This window comes from Dryas octopetala, chromosome 3 (assembly GCF_963921425.1).
Source record: "Dryas octopetala chromosome 3, drDryOcto1.1, whole genome shotgun sequence".
NCBI lineage: Eukaryota > Viridiplantae > Streptophyta > Magnoliopsida > Rosales > Rosaceae > Dryas > Dryas octopetala.
In genome coordinates, this window is record NC_141368.1 from 2073281 (window position 1) to 2091796 (window position 18516).

At 36.3% G+C, this 18516-nt stretch overlaps 4 protein-coding genes across 6 annotated transcripts; 1 reads left to right on the plus strand and 3 right to left on the minus strand.

Moving 5' to 3' along the window:
- Nucleotides 1–819: 819 nt before the first annotated feature.
- LOC147289410 (cytochrome P450 89A2-like) lies at nucleotides 820–2887 on the minus strand. The gene has a single exon (XM_086237064.1). It carries the CDS (start codon nucleotides 2624–2626, stop codon nucleotides 1055–1057), a length of 1572 nt encoding a protein of 523 aa, XP_086093190.1. The 5' UTR covers nucleotides 2627–2887; the 3' UTR covers nucleotides 820–1054.
- Nucleotides 2888–3600: 713 nt separating this feature from the next.
- Nucleotides 3601–9902, minus strand: CPSF100 (cleavage and polyadenylation specificity factor 100). Of its 3 annotated transcripts, none has more exons than XM_086236310.1 (18): nucleotides 9679–9902; nucleotides 9399–9567; nucleotides 9179–9275; nucleotides 8957–9083; nucleotides 8724–8839; nucleotides 8387–8481; nucleotides 8134–8285; nucleotides 7948–8005; nucleotides 7761–7868; nucleotides 7338–7590; nucleotides 6424–6605; nucleotides 5895–5987; nucleotides 5696–5794; nucleotides 4813–4944; nucleotides 4683–4727; nucleotides 4411–4578; nucleotides 4124–4198; nucleotides 3601–3932 (listed from the first exon to the last, which is right to left on the minus strand). In XM_086236310.1, exons 1-18 carry the CDS (start codon nucleotides 9825–9827, stop codon nucleotides 3831–3833), a joined length of 2220 nt encoding a protein of 739 aa, XP_086092436.1. In that variant the 5' UTR covers nucleotides 9828–9902; the 3' UTR covers nucleotides 3601–3830. The 3 variants fall into 3 exon arrangements, with proteins under 3 accessions (XP_086092436.1, XP_086092435.1, XP_086092438.1); XM_086236309.1 differs by having other exon boundaries at nucleotides 6424–6608; nucleotides 9679–9901; XM_086236312.1 differs by lacking the exon at nucleotides 9679–9902 and having other exon boundaries at nucleotides 6424–6608; nucleotides 8957–9090; nucleotides 9399–9540.
- Nucleotides 9903–11046: 1144 nt separating this feature from the next.
- LOC147289412 (F-box/LRR-repeat protein At3g26922-like) lies at nucleotides 11047–13122 on the plus strand. Its single transcript, XM_086234811.1, has 3 exons — nucleotides 11047–11931; nucleotides 12546–12692; nucleotides 12829–13122. The coding sequence occupies exons 1-3, from the start codon at nucleotides 11047–11049 to the stop codon at nucleotides 13120–13122; spliced, it is 1326 nt and encodes a 441-aa protein (XP_086090937.1).
- Nucleotides 13123–13406: 284 nt separating this feature from the next.
- Nucleotides 13407–16486, minus strand: SPPL1 (SIGNAL PEPTIDE PEPTIDASE-LIKE 1). The gene is made up of 4 exons (XM_086236544.1): nucleotides 16354–16486; nucleotides 14884–15832; nucleotides 14034–14234; nucleotides 13407–13795 (listed from the first exon to the last, which is right to left on the minus strand). Exons 2-4 carry the CDS (start codon nucleotides 15679–15681, stop codon nucleotides 13679–13681), a joined length of 1116 nt encoding a protein of 371 aa, XP_086092670.1. The 5' UTR covers nucleotides 15682–15832; nucleotides 16354–16486; the 3' UTR covers nucleotides 13407–13678.
- Nucleotides 16487–18516: the final 2030 nt, after the last annotated feature.

Here is an 18516-nt window from a genome sequence, read left to right on the forward strand (position 1 = left end):
CAATCCCCGTTATTCTCTTATACTCACGTTCAAATGCATTTGTATATCATGATTAATGTTGTATTGTCTATGTTTATTTATTAGACAAGTGATGGAGCCTGAACAATATGATTCTTGTCGGACCAAAATTAAAGAACCCATTTCCATGAATGCCATGGGGTCTTCCCACACTTTTGGGTCCAAACCAATCTCCGCTACCATGAAATTGACAGTACCATTCTTGGGCACAACATGACCATCCAAAACCATGACAGTGTGTGGCAGCACGAAGTGGCTTGGTGGGTGACGGTGTAGACCCTCCAAGATCACAGCTTTCAGATACGGCATCTAGTATCTAGTAAGATGTAATTAACGTTAAAGGAGAAAATTGTATATCAATATTATAATTATAAGACTACACTATACAATCATAATGACAAAAAAAAGTATATATCTATAATATATTTCTTCAAAATAGAAAAGATACTTTTACTTTGCTAGTCAAAGTTTACTTTTAATCCTTATATTTTAGTTTAGGTTTCACTTTCATCCTTTTAGTTTTAATTATTCTAATTTTAGTCCTGTAATTTTTAAAAAAATTTTATTATTTTTATTTATTAATTCGTTAAATTATTATGTGTAATCGTAATCACCTGATATAATGATATGATATTACTAATTTACTTGAATTGTGTATGACAGTAATACAACATACTATAACAAAGTAAACTGATAACATGTATATAATTATTAATTTCAAAAACCTTAAACTTGAAAAAATATCTTTAAAATCGTTCATGTATTAGGAGAGCCAAAAAAAATGAAGAAGGGTGAGAGAAGTGAGAAAATGATGGGATTTTTTTATTGATTATATTAGAATAAAGTGTTTTTTGGGATATATTTAGATAGAGAAGAACTTACGGATAGAGCTAGGTGGTGTAACTGGTGTTACAGACAGAGAGAAAGAGAGAAAGAGAGAAAGAGAGAAGGAGAGAAAGAGGGTAAGCCAATTAGAGAGGGGCTGTGATACCACCTATCCCTATCAGTTATTCTCATTTAGATATATCCCAAAACCTCATTCATTGATCCTTGGGGATATGTGGGCGTGCAATGGATTCTTCATAACCATAGTGAACTCCTGCTTCTCTGACAGGTCAACATCATCTCCTTCAACAGCTCTCCACTCAAATTTCAAAACCAAATTGGCCACAAAATACTCCAGATGAAGCACTGCTAAATTTAAGCCAGGACAGATTCTCCTCCCTACCCCAAATGGCATCATCTTAATCTCCCTGCTTCCAGTTATATCAATCGCTTCTCCTCCTCCATTACCATTACCATCACCACCACCACCACCACCACTCAAGAATCTCTCAGGCTTGAACGCCATGGGGTCTTCCCACACTTCTGGGTCCCACCCAATCTCCGCCACCATGAAATTGACCGTACCATCCTTCGGCACAACATGGCCATCCAAAACCGTGTCCTGTGTAACAGAGTGTGGCAGCACAAAGTGGCCTGGTGGGTGACGCCTCAGACCCTCCAAGATCACAGCTTTCAGATACGGCATCTTCTGCAAGTCCTCCTCTTTGATCACCTCTTCCTCTGTTTCTTCCACAACCCCTTTAATCTCAGCCAAAAGCCGCTCTTGGACAAGTGGGTACTTCACTATGTTGGCCATGATCCACTGCAACGCGGTGGACGTGGTATCTGTACCCGCGTTCAGAAACTCAGAACAGAGACTAATGATTTCGTCTTCTGAAAGCTTTCTCTTTTCTTCAGGGAGCTGGAGATCCCACAACGTATCAACATACGACAACACAAATTCATGACCATCACCATCTCTCCTTTCTTGCCATGCTTTGTTTCGTGCTCGAATCAGAGGGAGGAGTACGTCTTCTTGGTCCTTGCGGATCTGAAAGAACTCCTTCCAGCGATTTCGGAACAAAATTTTGGTGACGCTGGGCCAGAAATTGAGCACGTTGAATCGCCCGAAGCTCAATAGCAATTGACGCTGGACGCGCTCGATTTCTTTGATCTGCTTCTCGTCGAGTCTGTCGCCCAAGCACATCAAAACCAGCAAGCAGAACATGGCGTACTGGAAATGGTCGACCACTCTGACGCCGTTGGATTGGGAATTTTGTGATTCGGATCGAAGGCGGTTGACGAGGATGTCCAGGACCCACTGGCGGGCCCCGCCGTACGTTTTGACGCGCGAAGGGTGGAGGATTTCAGAGGTCAGGTTGCGGCGGAGGAGGCGCCACGTGGGGCCGTAGACGGCGGAGCTGATGTTGTGTTGGTTACTGCTCATGATTTTGTTGGTAGCGAGAGCCGGCGGACGGTCGGCGAAGACGGCGCCGTTTTGGATTAAGGCTTGGTGGGCCAGGGAGCGGTTGGCGACGAAGATGGCGGGGCGGGAGCCGATGCGGAGGGTGAGGATGGGCCCGTATTGGGCCTGGAGTTTGCGGAGGATGGGCTCCAGCTCGGAGAACGATTTGCGGAGCCATAAGATGTTGCCGATGATCGGGACGGTGAGGGGCCCAGGAGGGAGTTTGTGGGTGTGTTTGGAAGGGAGGATAAGACTGAGAATGGGTTTGAGCAGTAAAGAGATGCAGAGGGTGGTGAGGATAAGGAGCCAGGTCTCCATGTTTTCCGTCCACAATCAGCAAATTGTTGAGTACCATATCTATATTCACACTTTTGTACCGTGCTACATGTTTCACCACTTTTTGATATGCCCAAAATAACCCGACTTTGAAAAATTGTGAAATTTTGTTAGGGCAAAAGAGTAATTTTGTATGATATATAATATTTAAGCCAAAATTTCCTTTTAGTCCATGTAATTTGAATGAAATTTTATTTTCATTCTTTTAATTCACTACCAGTTTTTAGAAAATATTGACACATGTTTTAATGTTATTGGTTCATGTCAAAGGCTGATTATTCCCAAGAAAATTTGGTTTCGAGTGCTTGGTATGATGTACTTGCTGACGAAGACTGAGGTTGACGAGTCAGATTTGTAAGTATGTGTTCGTACTATTTGAAGCTGCACGCTTGGCCTTTATTGTGATTCTCTCGCTGAGGACTTCTATCAAACAATTTTTACTCATTCACGAATCATGATAATGAATTGCCCATTGTTATAACTTATAATAATTTGGGACGTCGGCCTTTTATCTCCCGAAGAGTTCACACTGAGAATGGACAGATACTTTATTTTTTTGTGATTTTGAAACATAAATTATTAAAGGACAATACTTCGGTGCGTATGTTTGAGAATCAATTTTGTCTTCGTGGCTAATCATAAACTATTACTCATTATTCTAGCATTTCCTCCTGGACAAGAAAGACGAGTCATTATTCCATCTCGATCAGAAATTAATAAACAACTCCTCTATACGTTGTATGGCTATTGTCGTTTTTCTTTTTATAATACAGTGGTATTTCTCTTTTTAGAATGTATTTCAACAGAAAAAAGAAGGATGTAACCTTCACCTTGATAATTGATCATGATTGATGTAATTTACCTGAAATGTGCCGACACTGCCGAAACGAGTATTGCATGGTTTATAGTGAGAGGAGGGAGAGAGAGAGAGAGAGAGAGAGAGTGTGTGTGTGTGTGTGAAAGATTAAATTAACCAAAAGAGAGTCTGAAAGATTTTCACGAACCGAAGTTACAGAACCGCAACTTGAGCAGAAAACACATCATGCATTTACAAGAACACTGCACAACAACAAAAATCTATTCAACCAAATTGTTCTCTAGTGTTTTTCCTCTAATTACTGGAAAGTACATCTAATTGAAATTAAAGCCTAACCAAGATGAGGGGTTACAGATGTAGTATCTCTACTTAAAGCAAATAAAACTGTGAGTACAGATACTCGCGAATCTTGTAATAATCCTCACATAAGGGGCCTTCAATCACAATTTGCTGGGTACCAGAACCACCACCCTACACAAGATAATTTATTTACGTCAGGCTTTTCATCCAGATACCAAAAAATTCATGCAACTATTATACTACATGGTTGTTACACTATTTAAAAAGGGCCAAATCAATCAGAAAATAATAGGGGGTAGGAGGGATCCCCTTGTAATTTTTAAAACTGAAGACAAAACAGTATATCTGTATGTGTTGATCACCTTATGGCTTGCATCCCCAACCTTGCGTAGTGTCACATATTCACCACATCGCAAAGCCCCACCCGCAAATTCAACCTGTCAAGGTCATCAGATCAAGATGGTTTTACATTTAAAAGTTTCCTCAAACTTAAATCTTAAGCCTGCGCGTAACAATACGAATTTTGGGAACCAAACAAAGCCAAATGACCATCAGGTCTAGACAATCAAGAAAACCACACTTATTGCAGATGAGATAGATAGAACACAAAAAGTAGATGACCTAATTAAGCAATGCATGAAAATGGTACCTGTACACCATTATCGGCAAGAAATTGCTTGAAATTAGCCATTTTCAAGTCACCAACAAGGACGGATTCATGTGGTGGAGGTGCGGTCGAGAGGGGTAGTAAAGATAGCATTCCATTTTCTGTCTTCCCTACCTCAGAATCAACCCAACCTATTTCATAATCTCCAAGCTGTATTTGCAATTACATCAAAATGGTGATGAGGATACGATATAGACATATAAGTCAAAATGTTGTAGACAACATAAGACCTATCTTGACACTCTAATACCTACCTTCTTCAAGAGCACATTACTCATAAGCTTCTCAGAAAGTTGTACCTATATTTCATATAAATGGGATATAGTGTCAATTGTGATTTCTGAGTCACATACAAACAAAGAAATAAAATTTTTGGGTGAATACCTTATAAGCACTTAAATCAGAAGTGACATCAATTGTCTCTTCAATTTGAGGAGCATAAACATGAGGGCAAACATGTTTCAAGCAGTGTTGCTTCAAATGTTCTGTGGCCTCAGCTATTCCATGAACCAAAACCTCCACGAGAAAGGTAGATACCATAAGCATAAGGTTAATTTCGTACAAGTGAAAAAAAATTCTGGACAATTAAATATGATTGATAAAGACAGTTACAAAATACATTCATGCGCACTGGCCATGAGTGCATTTTCAGAGCTGATTGGATGAAAAGATTTTTACAAGAAAACTATACACTTATCCCTCTAACCTCCCAAATGTCAGTGAATCTACTTTTCAGTACATGCTCAAACTCATTGGAAAAACTTAACGATCATCAAAGTAATATTACTATTTTATAGACATCCGCAAATATATTGAACAAAGGGAAGAGAGAAGTTTCTGGAAAGCGCTTTCTCTCATGACTTGATTTTATCTTTTAAGTTAAAATTTCAAACGTGTCTACAACCCAAGAAAGATAAGTAATAAAACCACTTTAGAGCTCTACCATTCTTTTCTCGCCTAAAGAGTTCTATCATGTCATAGGCTCATAGTTCACCCATCTTGAAAAAGAACAAAGAAAAATGCTTACTCAAATCTCACAAGTGGTACATGCATATGGGAGGACTTAAGTGCACAAAATAACACGCAAAAGGTCCTGCTGGTGCACATAATTGCATGACAGAGGTGACAGAGGTGAATATTGCATGTAGGTGTAATTGGTGAAAGCTTTATAAAATTAGTCAATTGCTAGAGCAGAACACACAGACACACAAAATAATTTGCTTCAAACCAAAAGGGAAAAAAAGTAAAACACACAAGAGAATATTACAAGCTTTAGAGGAGCCATATGGGAAAGAATTGATTTAATGGATCTCGCATCAGACCGGCCCTCAAAGTCCATATAAGTCAATGAACACTTTACTTGTACCTAATTTAGGGAAAGAAAAAAAAAACACCAAAATAGAAATTAGTTTCAGTGAATATCAAGATTGGTAAAAAGTATAAACTATCAGCAGACTTCAACTTACGGTCAATTCACTTGATACAACTTTTGAAGGCCTCGTGTCAAGTATCAAATTAGCAGAGGCTTCATCAATTTTTCCATCCATATCGCCACCAACCTGAGATAGAAATTTTAAAATAGTGCACAACCATAAAACTGAAGCATAGTGGTATGTACAAATCTGTGTTCAACATATGAGAACATATTGACATAATAGATCACAGAAAAAGTTTCTTCCAAAAAAAAAAACAAAAATAAGCAAACCACATGATGCTAAATGTCCCTGGAAAATCATGGAGATCCGGTTAGGGATTTGATTTTTATTGGAGCTTATTAAGGAATTCGATTGTGAGTTGATGTTCAGACTGGCCTGGTAGATAAGCCATGATGTAATTTTCTGTTCATATCATACCACCTATGATATGAGGTCGTTCTTTGTCCAAATTATATCCCCACAAACTGAGTCAGAATCTAAATAACTCACATTTAAAAAACAATAATCAAACTTGGCATAAACCAAAGGATCAGATATATATTTCACAATAGAAACTTACATGCATTGCTCCTTGGTCCATGTCTTCATCCTTGATTACATAATCATCCGGATTTATGACTTCACCAAAGTCATCCCATTCAGAATTATTTTCATAGAAGGGAAACATAGGGGCAACACTGGTAGAAGGAGGAGTGAATCCATCAATTAACATATCCCGGTATCCACCACCATGTGGACCTGCTGCTGCAACATACAATCAGAAAGGTTCATAATATGCACTATAAATGAGATACAATTAGTGTACTGTAAATCATTAAATGATCCTAGAAAAATATATCCTCGATGCACAGGACCTATCATATCATCAAACTTGACACGCATAGAAAATCTAGAGAAATTGCGAAAACAGAGATTGATAAAATTGATCATGGAGAACAATAGACAAATACACATTCCAGGCTTGACAGCTTAGTCAAATAATAGAATATATTGAAATAATTGCTTTATCAAGACACTGAAGTACACCTCATCTGGTTAGATGACTGCTACAGCAATAAAGATTTAAGCTTCTAATGAGGTCAAATTTCCAATGTGCACTACATTTGACAAACTAATAAAATTTTCACTTAAGAAACTTTAGTGACAGGCAAATCTCCACCAGACTCAAAACAAAAAATTTTAGTTATGAAGAACCATCTACGCAATTGCATATATATGAATAAATTGGTCAAAACAAAGAGATGATACATGAATGATTACAAGTAAAAATTAAAGCCTTAAATTTTACACAAAATATAATATATGCAGATGAATAGAACTTGCATGGAAGGTTTCAGATTACAAAGGTCAAAAGGAAAATTAATGCTTTGATGTTCATTCCGAATAGAGCATGCCCCTTTAAAGAAGGTTTCTCAGATGCTTACAAACTTCCTTCAAATCATTAGCAGACAGTTGCAACTGTTTCAAACATACCAGCTGGCAGAGAATGTGTATTGCTAGCATCAACAACCATTGTATCACTCATGTTGACATCAGCCCCATGAGAAGCTTTTGATTCCTCCTCTTTAATCAGACTAGCCTTTAGAGCTTCTTCCTTTTTTATTCTGTTCTGCTCTTCTTCATAAGCAATTAGCTCCTCTCCAACCAAAGGGACCCTCTTGGACATGGTAACCTTAACAGCTTTTGGAGGCGGGTCTGCCTGAAGCATGCGAGCCAACGTGCCAAACTACATAAACAGCTTAAGATGTCAATGTATCTATAGATATTAATGCAGGAAAAATAATATAGACCAACACATAGAGTAAAGTATAGAATATTAATCATAATCTTAACTACAAAAGTGGGAATATCTGACAAGGATACTTATCTCAAGAACCTAGGTCCTACAAATTATACCTGGGCTCGCTCTGTGAAAAGCACGAGATTCTTGGCATCATTCGCCCATTCAACAAATATATCGTGAGAAAAACCTGCTTCCAAACTGGCCATCGATGCTAAAACAACCTGTATGGGATCTACGTGTCAACGCATTCAAACTGGTAGGTAAAATAAGATAAAATACTCTACAAAGTACACTGTAAACCTTTGGACCATCTGGAGCATTGTCAAGCTCGCTCTTGTTAACTAAAAGTGTGACATGCCTGCAAGAATTTGCATACAAACCTAGTAAGTGATTGTTCAGAAACAGTAATTTGCAAAAAAATATAAATTAGTGACTGAAAATTTAAAATTTTCTTGAGTATGCATAAATTGCAAATAATCCACTTACTTCAGGGTAAAAGCATTATCACGTGTTTTCTCAAAGGACTTTGCTATTGCATCACTCATCCACTCAAGAAAACTTTTGACATAATCTATTGTGCTAGATGCAACATATGTTAGGAAGAAGATGGGAAAATTCAAATTTTCCTCTGCCCAACACTGCAATCATCAAGAAGAACCAATATCAACAATTGTAATATAGTTCAGAAGAAAAAATTATGTGCTTGTCAAAAATTGCGAGTATCCTTCTCCCTACTAACCGATTCCAATATTTGAAGAAGTTCCAAAACTCGCCCAGCAGTATCAATGGGTAGTAAAACATTTCCATCAGACCGCAGAGTCTTCTTCATAGTATCTAAATGAGAACCACAAAACAAAATACAGCCTAAGAATAAGAAAACCACATGCATTGACACAGTTTATCTACTAGTGCACTGTAAGCATGTTTCAGTATTTATTCCATTCGTGTTTCTGCAACAGAAAAAAAGGGGAAATAACAAAGGCAAACAAACATGAACTACATCGTAGATGCCAATTTTCAATACAAAAAACTCAAGGTAACTTAAAATTCCTTGTCCATTAGGGCACTTCAGGTACCTGTAAATTCTTTGTCCTTTTGGCGTCTGTAAGGTTGATTGTTCAAAGCATTATAGGCATCGGTAATTAGCACAGCAGGCCGCACAAAGGATGATTGATTAATTCCATTCAAATGCCTGATGAAAATCACAGCAGTAAGCAGTTTAATCTTCTTTCTTTACTCTAACCACCGTATACATGTATACATAACTGAATTGCAGCAGGTAGTTGAAAGAATAGAGTAAGAGAGTTACTTTTCTTTGCGATGGTTGAAGTCCACCGCATATATAACATCCTCTCCATCCTTTGTTATCTTCCAGACGGTACCTCCCAATAGATGCCCAGCCACATGAGGTGAGATCACAATTCCCTCTCCTTTGCCTATAAGCTATACATATTAATATAAATACATACATCCAACCAATACTTTGTACATAAATTACAATGATACATAATAATAAGGTTTATGGTCATACCAGAAAGATGATGATTTTGAGCATAGGTTAGTCTGGTGACATTTTGGAAAGCAGAATCAATATCATCCAGCGTAAACAGATCGAAGTCCGATACTTGCTACAAGTGCCAACACAAAGCTCAGTCAGAAATTTATACAAACACATTGTGAGCAATGAGCATACACACATACAAATTCTGAAATAGCATAATCTTATACTTTACGAATCAATTTGTGCCTACCTTGCGTGAGAGGTATTGATCATACATAGTGAGGAGACCTAATCTGTAAACAGGCTCAGTGGAGTAAACGAGAGCAGAGAGGCCGAGTTGTTTCATGGCGTACGGCAGCGCACCGAGGTGAAGTGTATCTGGATGCGACAACAACACTGCATCTACTGTCGAAGCTACTCTGCAATCCAAAATTTAGTTATGGAAACTGTGAATGACAGCAAGAATTCAAGAGACTGAAGAGAGAGAGAGAGAGAGAGAGAGAGAGAGAGAGAGAGAGAGAGAGAAGGACCTGGAGAGGGGTTCGAGGAGGGAGGGGTCGAAGTGGTCGTTCCAACCACAGTCAATGAGGAAGTTGAAGCCATCGATCGACACCAAATAAGACAATGGATTCTCGTTGTACACTCCACACAACGGCGTTATCTGAACCGAAGTTCCCATCTTCTCTCTCTAAGCTCTCTGCAAATGGTGAAGTGAAGAACTGTTTTTGTATTTGGCCAGGATGGTGAAGAACTGTTTAAACGATGGGAAAGAGAGATTGAGGGAACGAGGTCGTTAGCGGCCAAATAGCTACACGACGTCGTTCTGGTGACCCTTTCTTAAACAAAACACGCTATGTCGTTTTTCTCAAACAAGGTCGAGCCCAGACAACTTCGAGAAGCCCAGGTCCGCAAAAGAAAGTTCAGGCCCAATTGCATTTTTGGTCTTTATATTTCAATTATTTTTCACCATATAGAAAAATATATGACTAAAATTATCAAAATTAAAATTACAAGATAAACATGAAAAATGACTAAAACTACAAGATTAAAAGTGTCATTTGGCGGAAAAATGAAAAACAGTTTCAGTTCACCACTTCACCTTGGATTCATTGAAAACTATGTATAAAAGGATTTTTTTTCTTTGGCCATATGTATAAAAGGATTTGAATTCTCCTGAATTAGCAATTTAGCATAGACCCAGTGGCTGTGGTCGTCTAATGAGAGGCAGTCAAATTGCGTACTTGGTATGGTTAAAGGCCTAGTTATTTAACTTATTTGAACGCATATTTGGTATGGTTAAAAGACTAGTTATTTCAAATCCTACCATCCCACTCTTTTTTATCACTCACCTGGCGACCGGCAACCACTACCGCCCCGACCAATCTCCTCCTTACTTCATGTTTTATTTAAAAAAAAAATTAAAAACAAAGTGTGGTTATTAGAGTTTGAAACCTCATTCTTATACATACAAATAAACTCTCAACCAACTAAGTTAAACTTGTGTTTATGTTTAATTATCTATTTTAAATATTTATCTTATTTTGTTAAATATATGAAAATAAAAATATTTTTTATTTTTAATCATATATTTAAATTCTGAACTGTAAAAAAAAATCTTCACATTTAAATTATTTATCCAAAGTTCCAAACAACAAAATTTCATATTTAAGGATTTCAAATGCATAAATTTGAAATCTAAATCCAAGAATTCAAAGGGGCCCTAAACTTTCTGAATTTCATTATTTATTTTGTTGATGTGCTACGACTACTTCGGATCTCCTCTCATTAAGAAACGAGAAGACCACAATCTCCTTTATCTCTCTTTATTTTTTGGCCATTAATCTCCTTTAATATATAGATTTGTTTGGTTTGGTGAAGCTATTGGTGAAAAAAGAAAGATGAATCATGATAAAGAAGAAAAGCCTAGCAGCAGCATAAGCTTGAGTGATTTACCTGATGAGATTCTGCATCACATTCTATCCTTTTTTGAAACTCAAGATGTCGATCAAACGAGCACATCATTAAAATGGTGGGAATGCCTATTTGTATCCACACCCAACCTTCACATCAATGATTCTTCTATCCCTGACTACATGCTCGCTCAAAATTTTGTAGAAAGGGCAATTTTTTGTCGAGATTTTATAAAAAGCTTCCATATTGAATCTTGTAGGGGATATCATTATGCATCTCGCATCGATTCTTTGCTCTACGCTCTCATAATGCGCAATGTTCAAGAGCTTAATCTCGTTCTTCATTCATTCTCTGGACCATTTGTGTTGCCTAATCGCTTGTTTTCTTGCAAATCACTTGTGGATTTCAAAGTAGAATTGTCTCATAATTTCTTCAAGCTTCCCCCTTCGTTATGTTTTTCAAGTCTCAAGACCTTGAGCCTCAAGTCTGTTACCTTCTCGGATGAGCATTCAATCAATCAACTATTTTCTAGTTGTCAAGAATTGATTTTAAAAGAATGTCGCTATTTGAATCTCAAGGTTATCAATGTTTGTTGTGTTCCCAAGCTCTTGAGATTGACTGTACATGAAGAAAGGGATTATGGTGAAGGAGATTCTTATGGTTGTCAGATCAATGTTCGTGGAAGTAATCTCAAGTATTATCATTATTTCGGTACATTCGCAAATGGGTATTATCCATCATCACTTGATAAGGCATGCATTGTGACTATTTCTCATCCATATTTGAATAGAAATAAGCTTCTTCGAAAATCAAGGCTTCTTCAATGTCTCACTAGTGTAAAAGTTTTAAAGCTTTTAGGTGAGACTCTTGAGGTATGTTGCTATAATTCCTTGAGAAATCATTATTTTGTTGAGAAAATTATATACGTGGGACAAATATATTTTTACAATTTTGACAAGTTTACCTTTTTATGTTAAATAAAGTAAAACGTTAGATTTGTTTGTATGTTATACGAAATCTGTACTAGAGAAAAACACATTTATTGTGCAAGAAGCTTTTAGTATTCATCATCAGTACTTGAAAAGGCATGCATTGTCACTATTTCTCATTCACATTTGATGGGAAATATAGGCTCCTTCGATGTCTCTCTAGTGTAAAAGCTTTTAAGTATGTTGCTACAATTCCATAATCTGTTATTTTGTTAAGAAAATTATATATTTGGGACAAATGCATATAACATACAAATAAATTTTTAACATGTTAATTTTGATGGGTTTACATTTCTATACTAGAGTATAGATATGTAATTTAACCCTTAGATTTTATTGTATATTATGCAAAATTCGTACCATAAAAAACAACATTGATTCTGCAAGATGCTTTTAGTATTTATATTTTGTATATGCTTGAATATGTCGTTCCTTATGTTTCGCAATATTTTTATACTAAGTTTGTAGGGACATGATACAATGTTTAACCTTTTCAGTTTGCAACAAGTAAAAATGTCTTGTACGACGATTTGCCCATGTTCAAGAACCTAACCCACTTGGAAATGGATGATCCACGGCACAATTATTTGGTGCTCAAAATACTAAAAAACACTCCTCGTCTTGAAACTCTCATATTCCATTCGGTAAGTATATACCATGGGTTATTCTTTTTTTTTTTTTTTTTCTTTTTGGCATAATATTGGTTATTCTAGTCTTATATATCCTGACATTAATGTTGATAAGATGTCTAATTTATTTATTTATTATGGTGATCAACAGGGAATCCATTTTTTCTACGTTAATGGTGATCCAAACCCAGTGCCTCCATGTTCATGCCTAAAGATCATTAAAGTGTATGAATTTGACGAAGCTACTTTGCCACTAATTGATGTAGTGAAGTGTTTGCTCAAATGCGCGGTTGCTCTGGAGAAGATAATTGTTTCATTATCTCCAGGTTTTGAAACTAATTCAAGGCAGAAAAGGGTTAGGGAGCAAAGGGTTAGGGAACAGTTATTAAAGCTCCCCAAAGGATCAACAGGTTGTGAGGTAGTTGTTACTACTCCAGATGCTTAACATGTTCCGTACCTTTGCTACTAGAATCATGTATTGTGGAAATTAAAGGAGAAGAACTGGATGATGACTGGAAATGGAATTATTTATTTTTTGTGGAAACTGAAAGCTGCCCCCTAAAACGAAAACGCTTGGTGTCTAGCCATACAGGGGTTATCCCTGATTAGGTTTTCTGCTGTTGCTGGGGTTTCGGCCCCCATTACACGAAAAAGAAAAAAAAAATGATCCTTTAGCATATATATGCTCTCTGATAATCCACCTACTCAAGCATATGCTAGATCAGTATATTTTGGCAAGAAAAGGTCTAATTTCTTATTTCAAAGAACTTTCTATAATAGGGAGTGACAGGATTCACACATATATATCATTCCCTTCGTTAGGGGGCCGAATTTCAAAGGGAAATATTTTGAAGCATCAGATACCAGAAAATAAACATTGATTGCTAATTTCCTATTAGTTTTTTCAAGGACTAAGACTTCCCAAGCGGAATGTACAACTTTCAATTAGCTCTGCAAGCAAGCACTGAGGTGATTGGTGCAAGACCACAAAGTTAAATGACTCATACTTCTATCTGGTGAGCTTTGTCGTTCATGTTTGGCAAAGGTCCATCCCATAACTCTGCTAGTTCCTTCCTTATCCAAGAAATGACAATAATTGGTCCCAGCGTAGAAGGCACCTACATTGACCAGAAAAGCCAAAAAATTTAAAAGAGGTGGTCGATAGGTGCAATCAAATCTTCTATGAACTCCAAAGACTAAAAACAATCCAAAAGAGGCCAATGGAGAACTCTCTTTAGTGACAAATACTCAAATGTACCATTTACTGAAGCGACCGAACTTAAAGCACCAACATCCATCAAATGCTCATGAGAGAAGTCGAGAAAATAACAATAAACCTAGAAGAAAAAGACTTACCAGATAAAGAAGAGCGGGTTGAGGTGAGTGAGTCAAAACGCCAGCTGCTAAAGCTGTAACCAGTCCAATGGCATATCCAGGAAGGGCATACCATATATATTTGTGCCCCTTTGAGGAATGCATATCTAACGGGTTTACTGGATCCCTGCTCCTTCGATGATCAAAGCATAGGACTAATGCCAGAAGCATGGCAGGAATTGCCTGCAGTATTACATGACTAAAAAAAATTACAAACTGCTTGAGACTTCTAGGACAGGCGTAACTTACCAGAATAAAAAAGAGGCAGAATGTGCATGATGATAATGCCAAAAAAATACACTAAAAAACAAAATGAGCATGCTAATAGCTTGTCATTAAGGGAAAGGCCTAGTTTAAACCAATTGATTCACTGGCATACATAACGAACAGAAAATATCATTGAGGAACGGACAATTAAGTAATTAACCATTACCTTAGATGACCCAATAATATACAATCAACATAACTGGAACATTCAAAAAGTCACTGATTGTTATTTGTTTAGTTATCCTCTTATCAAGGCTTAGAAGTAATTGGTGAAGGATAAAGCCATTGACGAAGCGCATAAAGCCATAAATAATTATGAAACAATGTAGATTTACCAAGAGATGGAATCTACAAGTTTCAATTCCCAAAAAGAAGGAATAAGAAAAATACAAACTCTAGGCTTAGGGACTAAATCAAAATGCTTATAACATCATAAAATCTTATTGATAGTCTCTGCAAGGTTAGCCATACCACAACATTGCATTATGGTGGTAATCAAAAGCGGCTTGCCTTCAATAGTTAGCATTAGTTACAGTAGTTACAATGAAGAAAAAGGATGCCATACCATGTCACCAAGACCAAGCATCATGAAGTCTCTGGCAGTTCCTCCAGGAAGCACTCCGCCGAATAAATTCCTGGGAAAGACAATCTTCACAGGCAACTCCAACTTTTTTGTAACCATTTGCAGCCCAGGAAGACTCAAACTATTAGCGACAGTGTGAACAGGGTTTGAGGCTTGTTGTGTTGCCACTGATACCATGACATTTGCCCCAAAAAATCTCTCAGAGAAGAAAACCCAGAATATGTCGTATACAAATAGACAGACTAGGAGCATTGCACAAATTTTAATGTTTGGAAGACGGACATGACTCACAAAGGCAATACATATGGAAATTCCCAACAAATTGTTCAATACCCAATGTCCAGAAACAAGCCATGAAGCAACTATACCAATGCATAACAACAGTAACAGCCCTTGGATTCGCGTAAATGACTTGGAACAACACCTTGACACATATGGGTCAGCCAAACCAAATTGTGTTTTCAAATAGGCAGCATAGGGAGATAGGCAGAAAAATAGGGAGGAAACAGAGGCAATAGCTGTGAATACAGTGAGGAGTTGTGAAACAGAAGAGAACAGGTAAAACATCAAAAGCAAGCTTAGAGAGCTCATTACTGGGATCATGAGCGCTTGGGACCTATCCAATATAATCGATGCTTCTGATAAGTCACGATTTCGCTCCATTTCTTTCCCATAATTTAGAGCACGAAATGCAGATCCAAAAGTCACACCTACTGCCGTCACAATTAGAGAAATAGGTGCAGGCTCCAGCAAATACAAAAGCTTCCATAATGGTTCCATAACTAATTGAACACACAAATTATTCTAAATTTTATCTCCAACTAGACTTTCATGCATATAAGTTAACACAAAAGCACTATCAATCACAATGTTAGCAACCAAAGTTCCATTGTTTCTCCGTCTAAATCTTGAGCAGAGAAATCCATGCAACCTGCAAAACAATCATGACAAGAGAAAAAAAAAATGTAAGAGCGCATTGTCAACATTTCAAATTTCCTCAAGCAACAATCTGTATCAAAACTATATCGAGCCGACAAATCCTAACTCAGCTTGGCACCAACATTTGGGCAAGTTGAATCGACTTTTTCACCAATTCCTTTGTGACCCTAAACCAATCTCAACCAAAAGGGTCAAACTTTAACATTTTCTTTTCTTTTCCCCCAATTCTCAGCCACCAGACAAAGGGTTTAGACTCAAAAATGTCGGTTTTCATTTCCTTTCCTAACCAAAACAATCCCTTACCAAAATGCAAAAGATTAATAGATTTACAATACCAAACATCTAGGGATGACAAATAAACAAATATAAAAATATAAAGCGAATAACACATAAACACATAATTATAGGCATATAGGTACAAGTATAGCCAAAGATCTGATAAAACAAGGGCACTGAAATGAGGAATTTGGGTTTAGAAGACTGATTATTGAAGAGGGTATCGGGAGGACTAACCTTGGACTTGGAGGAGTTGAAAAGCCTTTGCTTTCTCTCTGGTTAAGCCGGTATCTTTTCTCGGAGCTCTATACAATGGGAAACGGCATTTTACTAATTTTCATTTTTGCCCAGAACTTTGACTATTTTCCCGATTTGTGTTTGGTTCTTAGTTTCTTACTACTTAGGTTGGATAATAAGGGATAGGATATTCAGTCGCACTCGTGGGGTATTCTTGTCTTTATCGTATACTAACCTTTAAGATAGTGGAGTGTTTTTTTTACAGTAATGCTATACTTACCATATTTTTATACCACAATTTCATACCATCTTACATGGCATTCATACATTGGACACTAAAAATTAAAAAATAAAACCTAAAAAAGAAAAAGGAAACACCCTTCCAGTAAAGTAATGACACATCAGGTGGGATACAAATGTGGGAAAAAAAATGTGGTACAACTAGCATTATTGTTTTTTTTATTTATTAAATTTTATTTGCTTAATTACAAAATGCACTCATCAACTATAGGGGTATTTCAAATTGATCCATTAATTATAAAATATTTCAAATACATCTATTAACTATCAAAAACCTACAAATTAGCACTTATGTTAAAATTTTCATTCAAAAAATTGTTAAGTGCCACATGAACAATGCTGACATGATATTTGTTGTTGACATGACATATTGATAGGGGTATTTTTGGGTAAAGGTGAACATTATCTTATTCAATAAAAAAAATTAAGGAATGTGGCTACATTGAGTTTCAAACTGTTGACCACCAAGTTGAAACTCAAGCACTCCTCCACCTGAACTAGTTTCACTTCTTGTTTATTTAGGGGGGTGTCCCCAACTCAGATTTTAAAGGAGTTTAATGGATTTTAAAATTCATAGAATCCATCAAAATCCAAAAGAATTGGGTGGAATTCTCATGGAATTTGTTATGTGTAAAAAATGCATTCAAATCCATCCAAATCCATTAAAATCCTTCACTTAATGAAATCCATGACTTTTTGAGGACACCTGGATTTCATTGGAATCCATTAAAATCTGAGTTGGGAACACCTAAATTTCATTGGAATCCATTAAAATCTAAATTGGGGACACCTATATTTCATTGGACTTTTAAAATCCAATAAAATCTAAGTTGGTGACATATAATACATTTTTAAGGTTTTACCTACTTTACTTCAGCAAATATAAGTATTTGTATACCTAATAGGAGTGCTTGAGTTTCAACTTGGTGGTCAACAATTTGAAACTCAGGGCCAGTTTGGTATTGCTGTGTGAAAAAACAGCTGTGAGGTAAAACAGTTGTGAAGTAAAGTCAGCTGTAAAGTAAAGCAGCTGAGTGTTTGGTAAAGTATGTTTTCAAAAGTGCTGTAAGTGCAAAAAACAGTATCAAAGTGTTTGGTAAATGTTAATGTAAAAGTGCTGTGACTGTGTATAATTACTAAAATAGACATGATGCTAAAAATGTCTTTCACTTATTTGTTTGGTAAAAATAAAATGTGTTTTACTTGTTTTTTAAATTGTTGGCTACAAATTTTTATTAGCATTAATTTTTCTAAGAACAACATTATTAAATAACTATGTCTATTATTTTTTAGGTATATTATAATTTTAATCGTGTAAATAAAATATCATAATTAATTATGACAATATAAAATATAACTAACAATGAACATATTTTTTAATTTAAAATAAACAAATTAAAAATATAGAAATCAATGAGGATATTATGAGTAAAATAAAATATTCATTGTTGTTGTGATTCACTACAGCTTTCAAAAGCACCTAGAAACCTGTTTTCTGTTTTTGTTGTAGGGAGTTGAGAATTGTGGGGAAAAACAGTTTTTAATTTTTTTACCAAACACCAAAACTGCTGTAGGTGATTGAGAATTGTCATCCACAACAGCTTTTGGGTCTTCCACCGCAATCCCAAACGGGGCCTCAATGTAACCACATTCCTTAATTTTTTCTTATTGAATAAAATAATGTCCACATTTACATGAAAATACCCCTACCATTATGTCATGTCAACAACAAATGCCACATCAGTATTGTCCATGTGGTAATTAACAATTTTATTGATTGTATTTTAAGTTATGTTCTAATTTATTATGTTGTTTTTATAGAACTGTTCGATGAAATGAAAGATAATTTAAACAATCTCATTT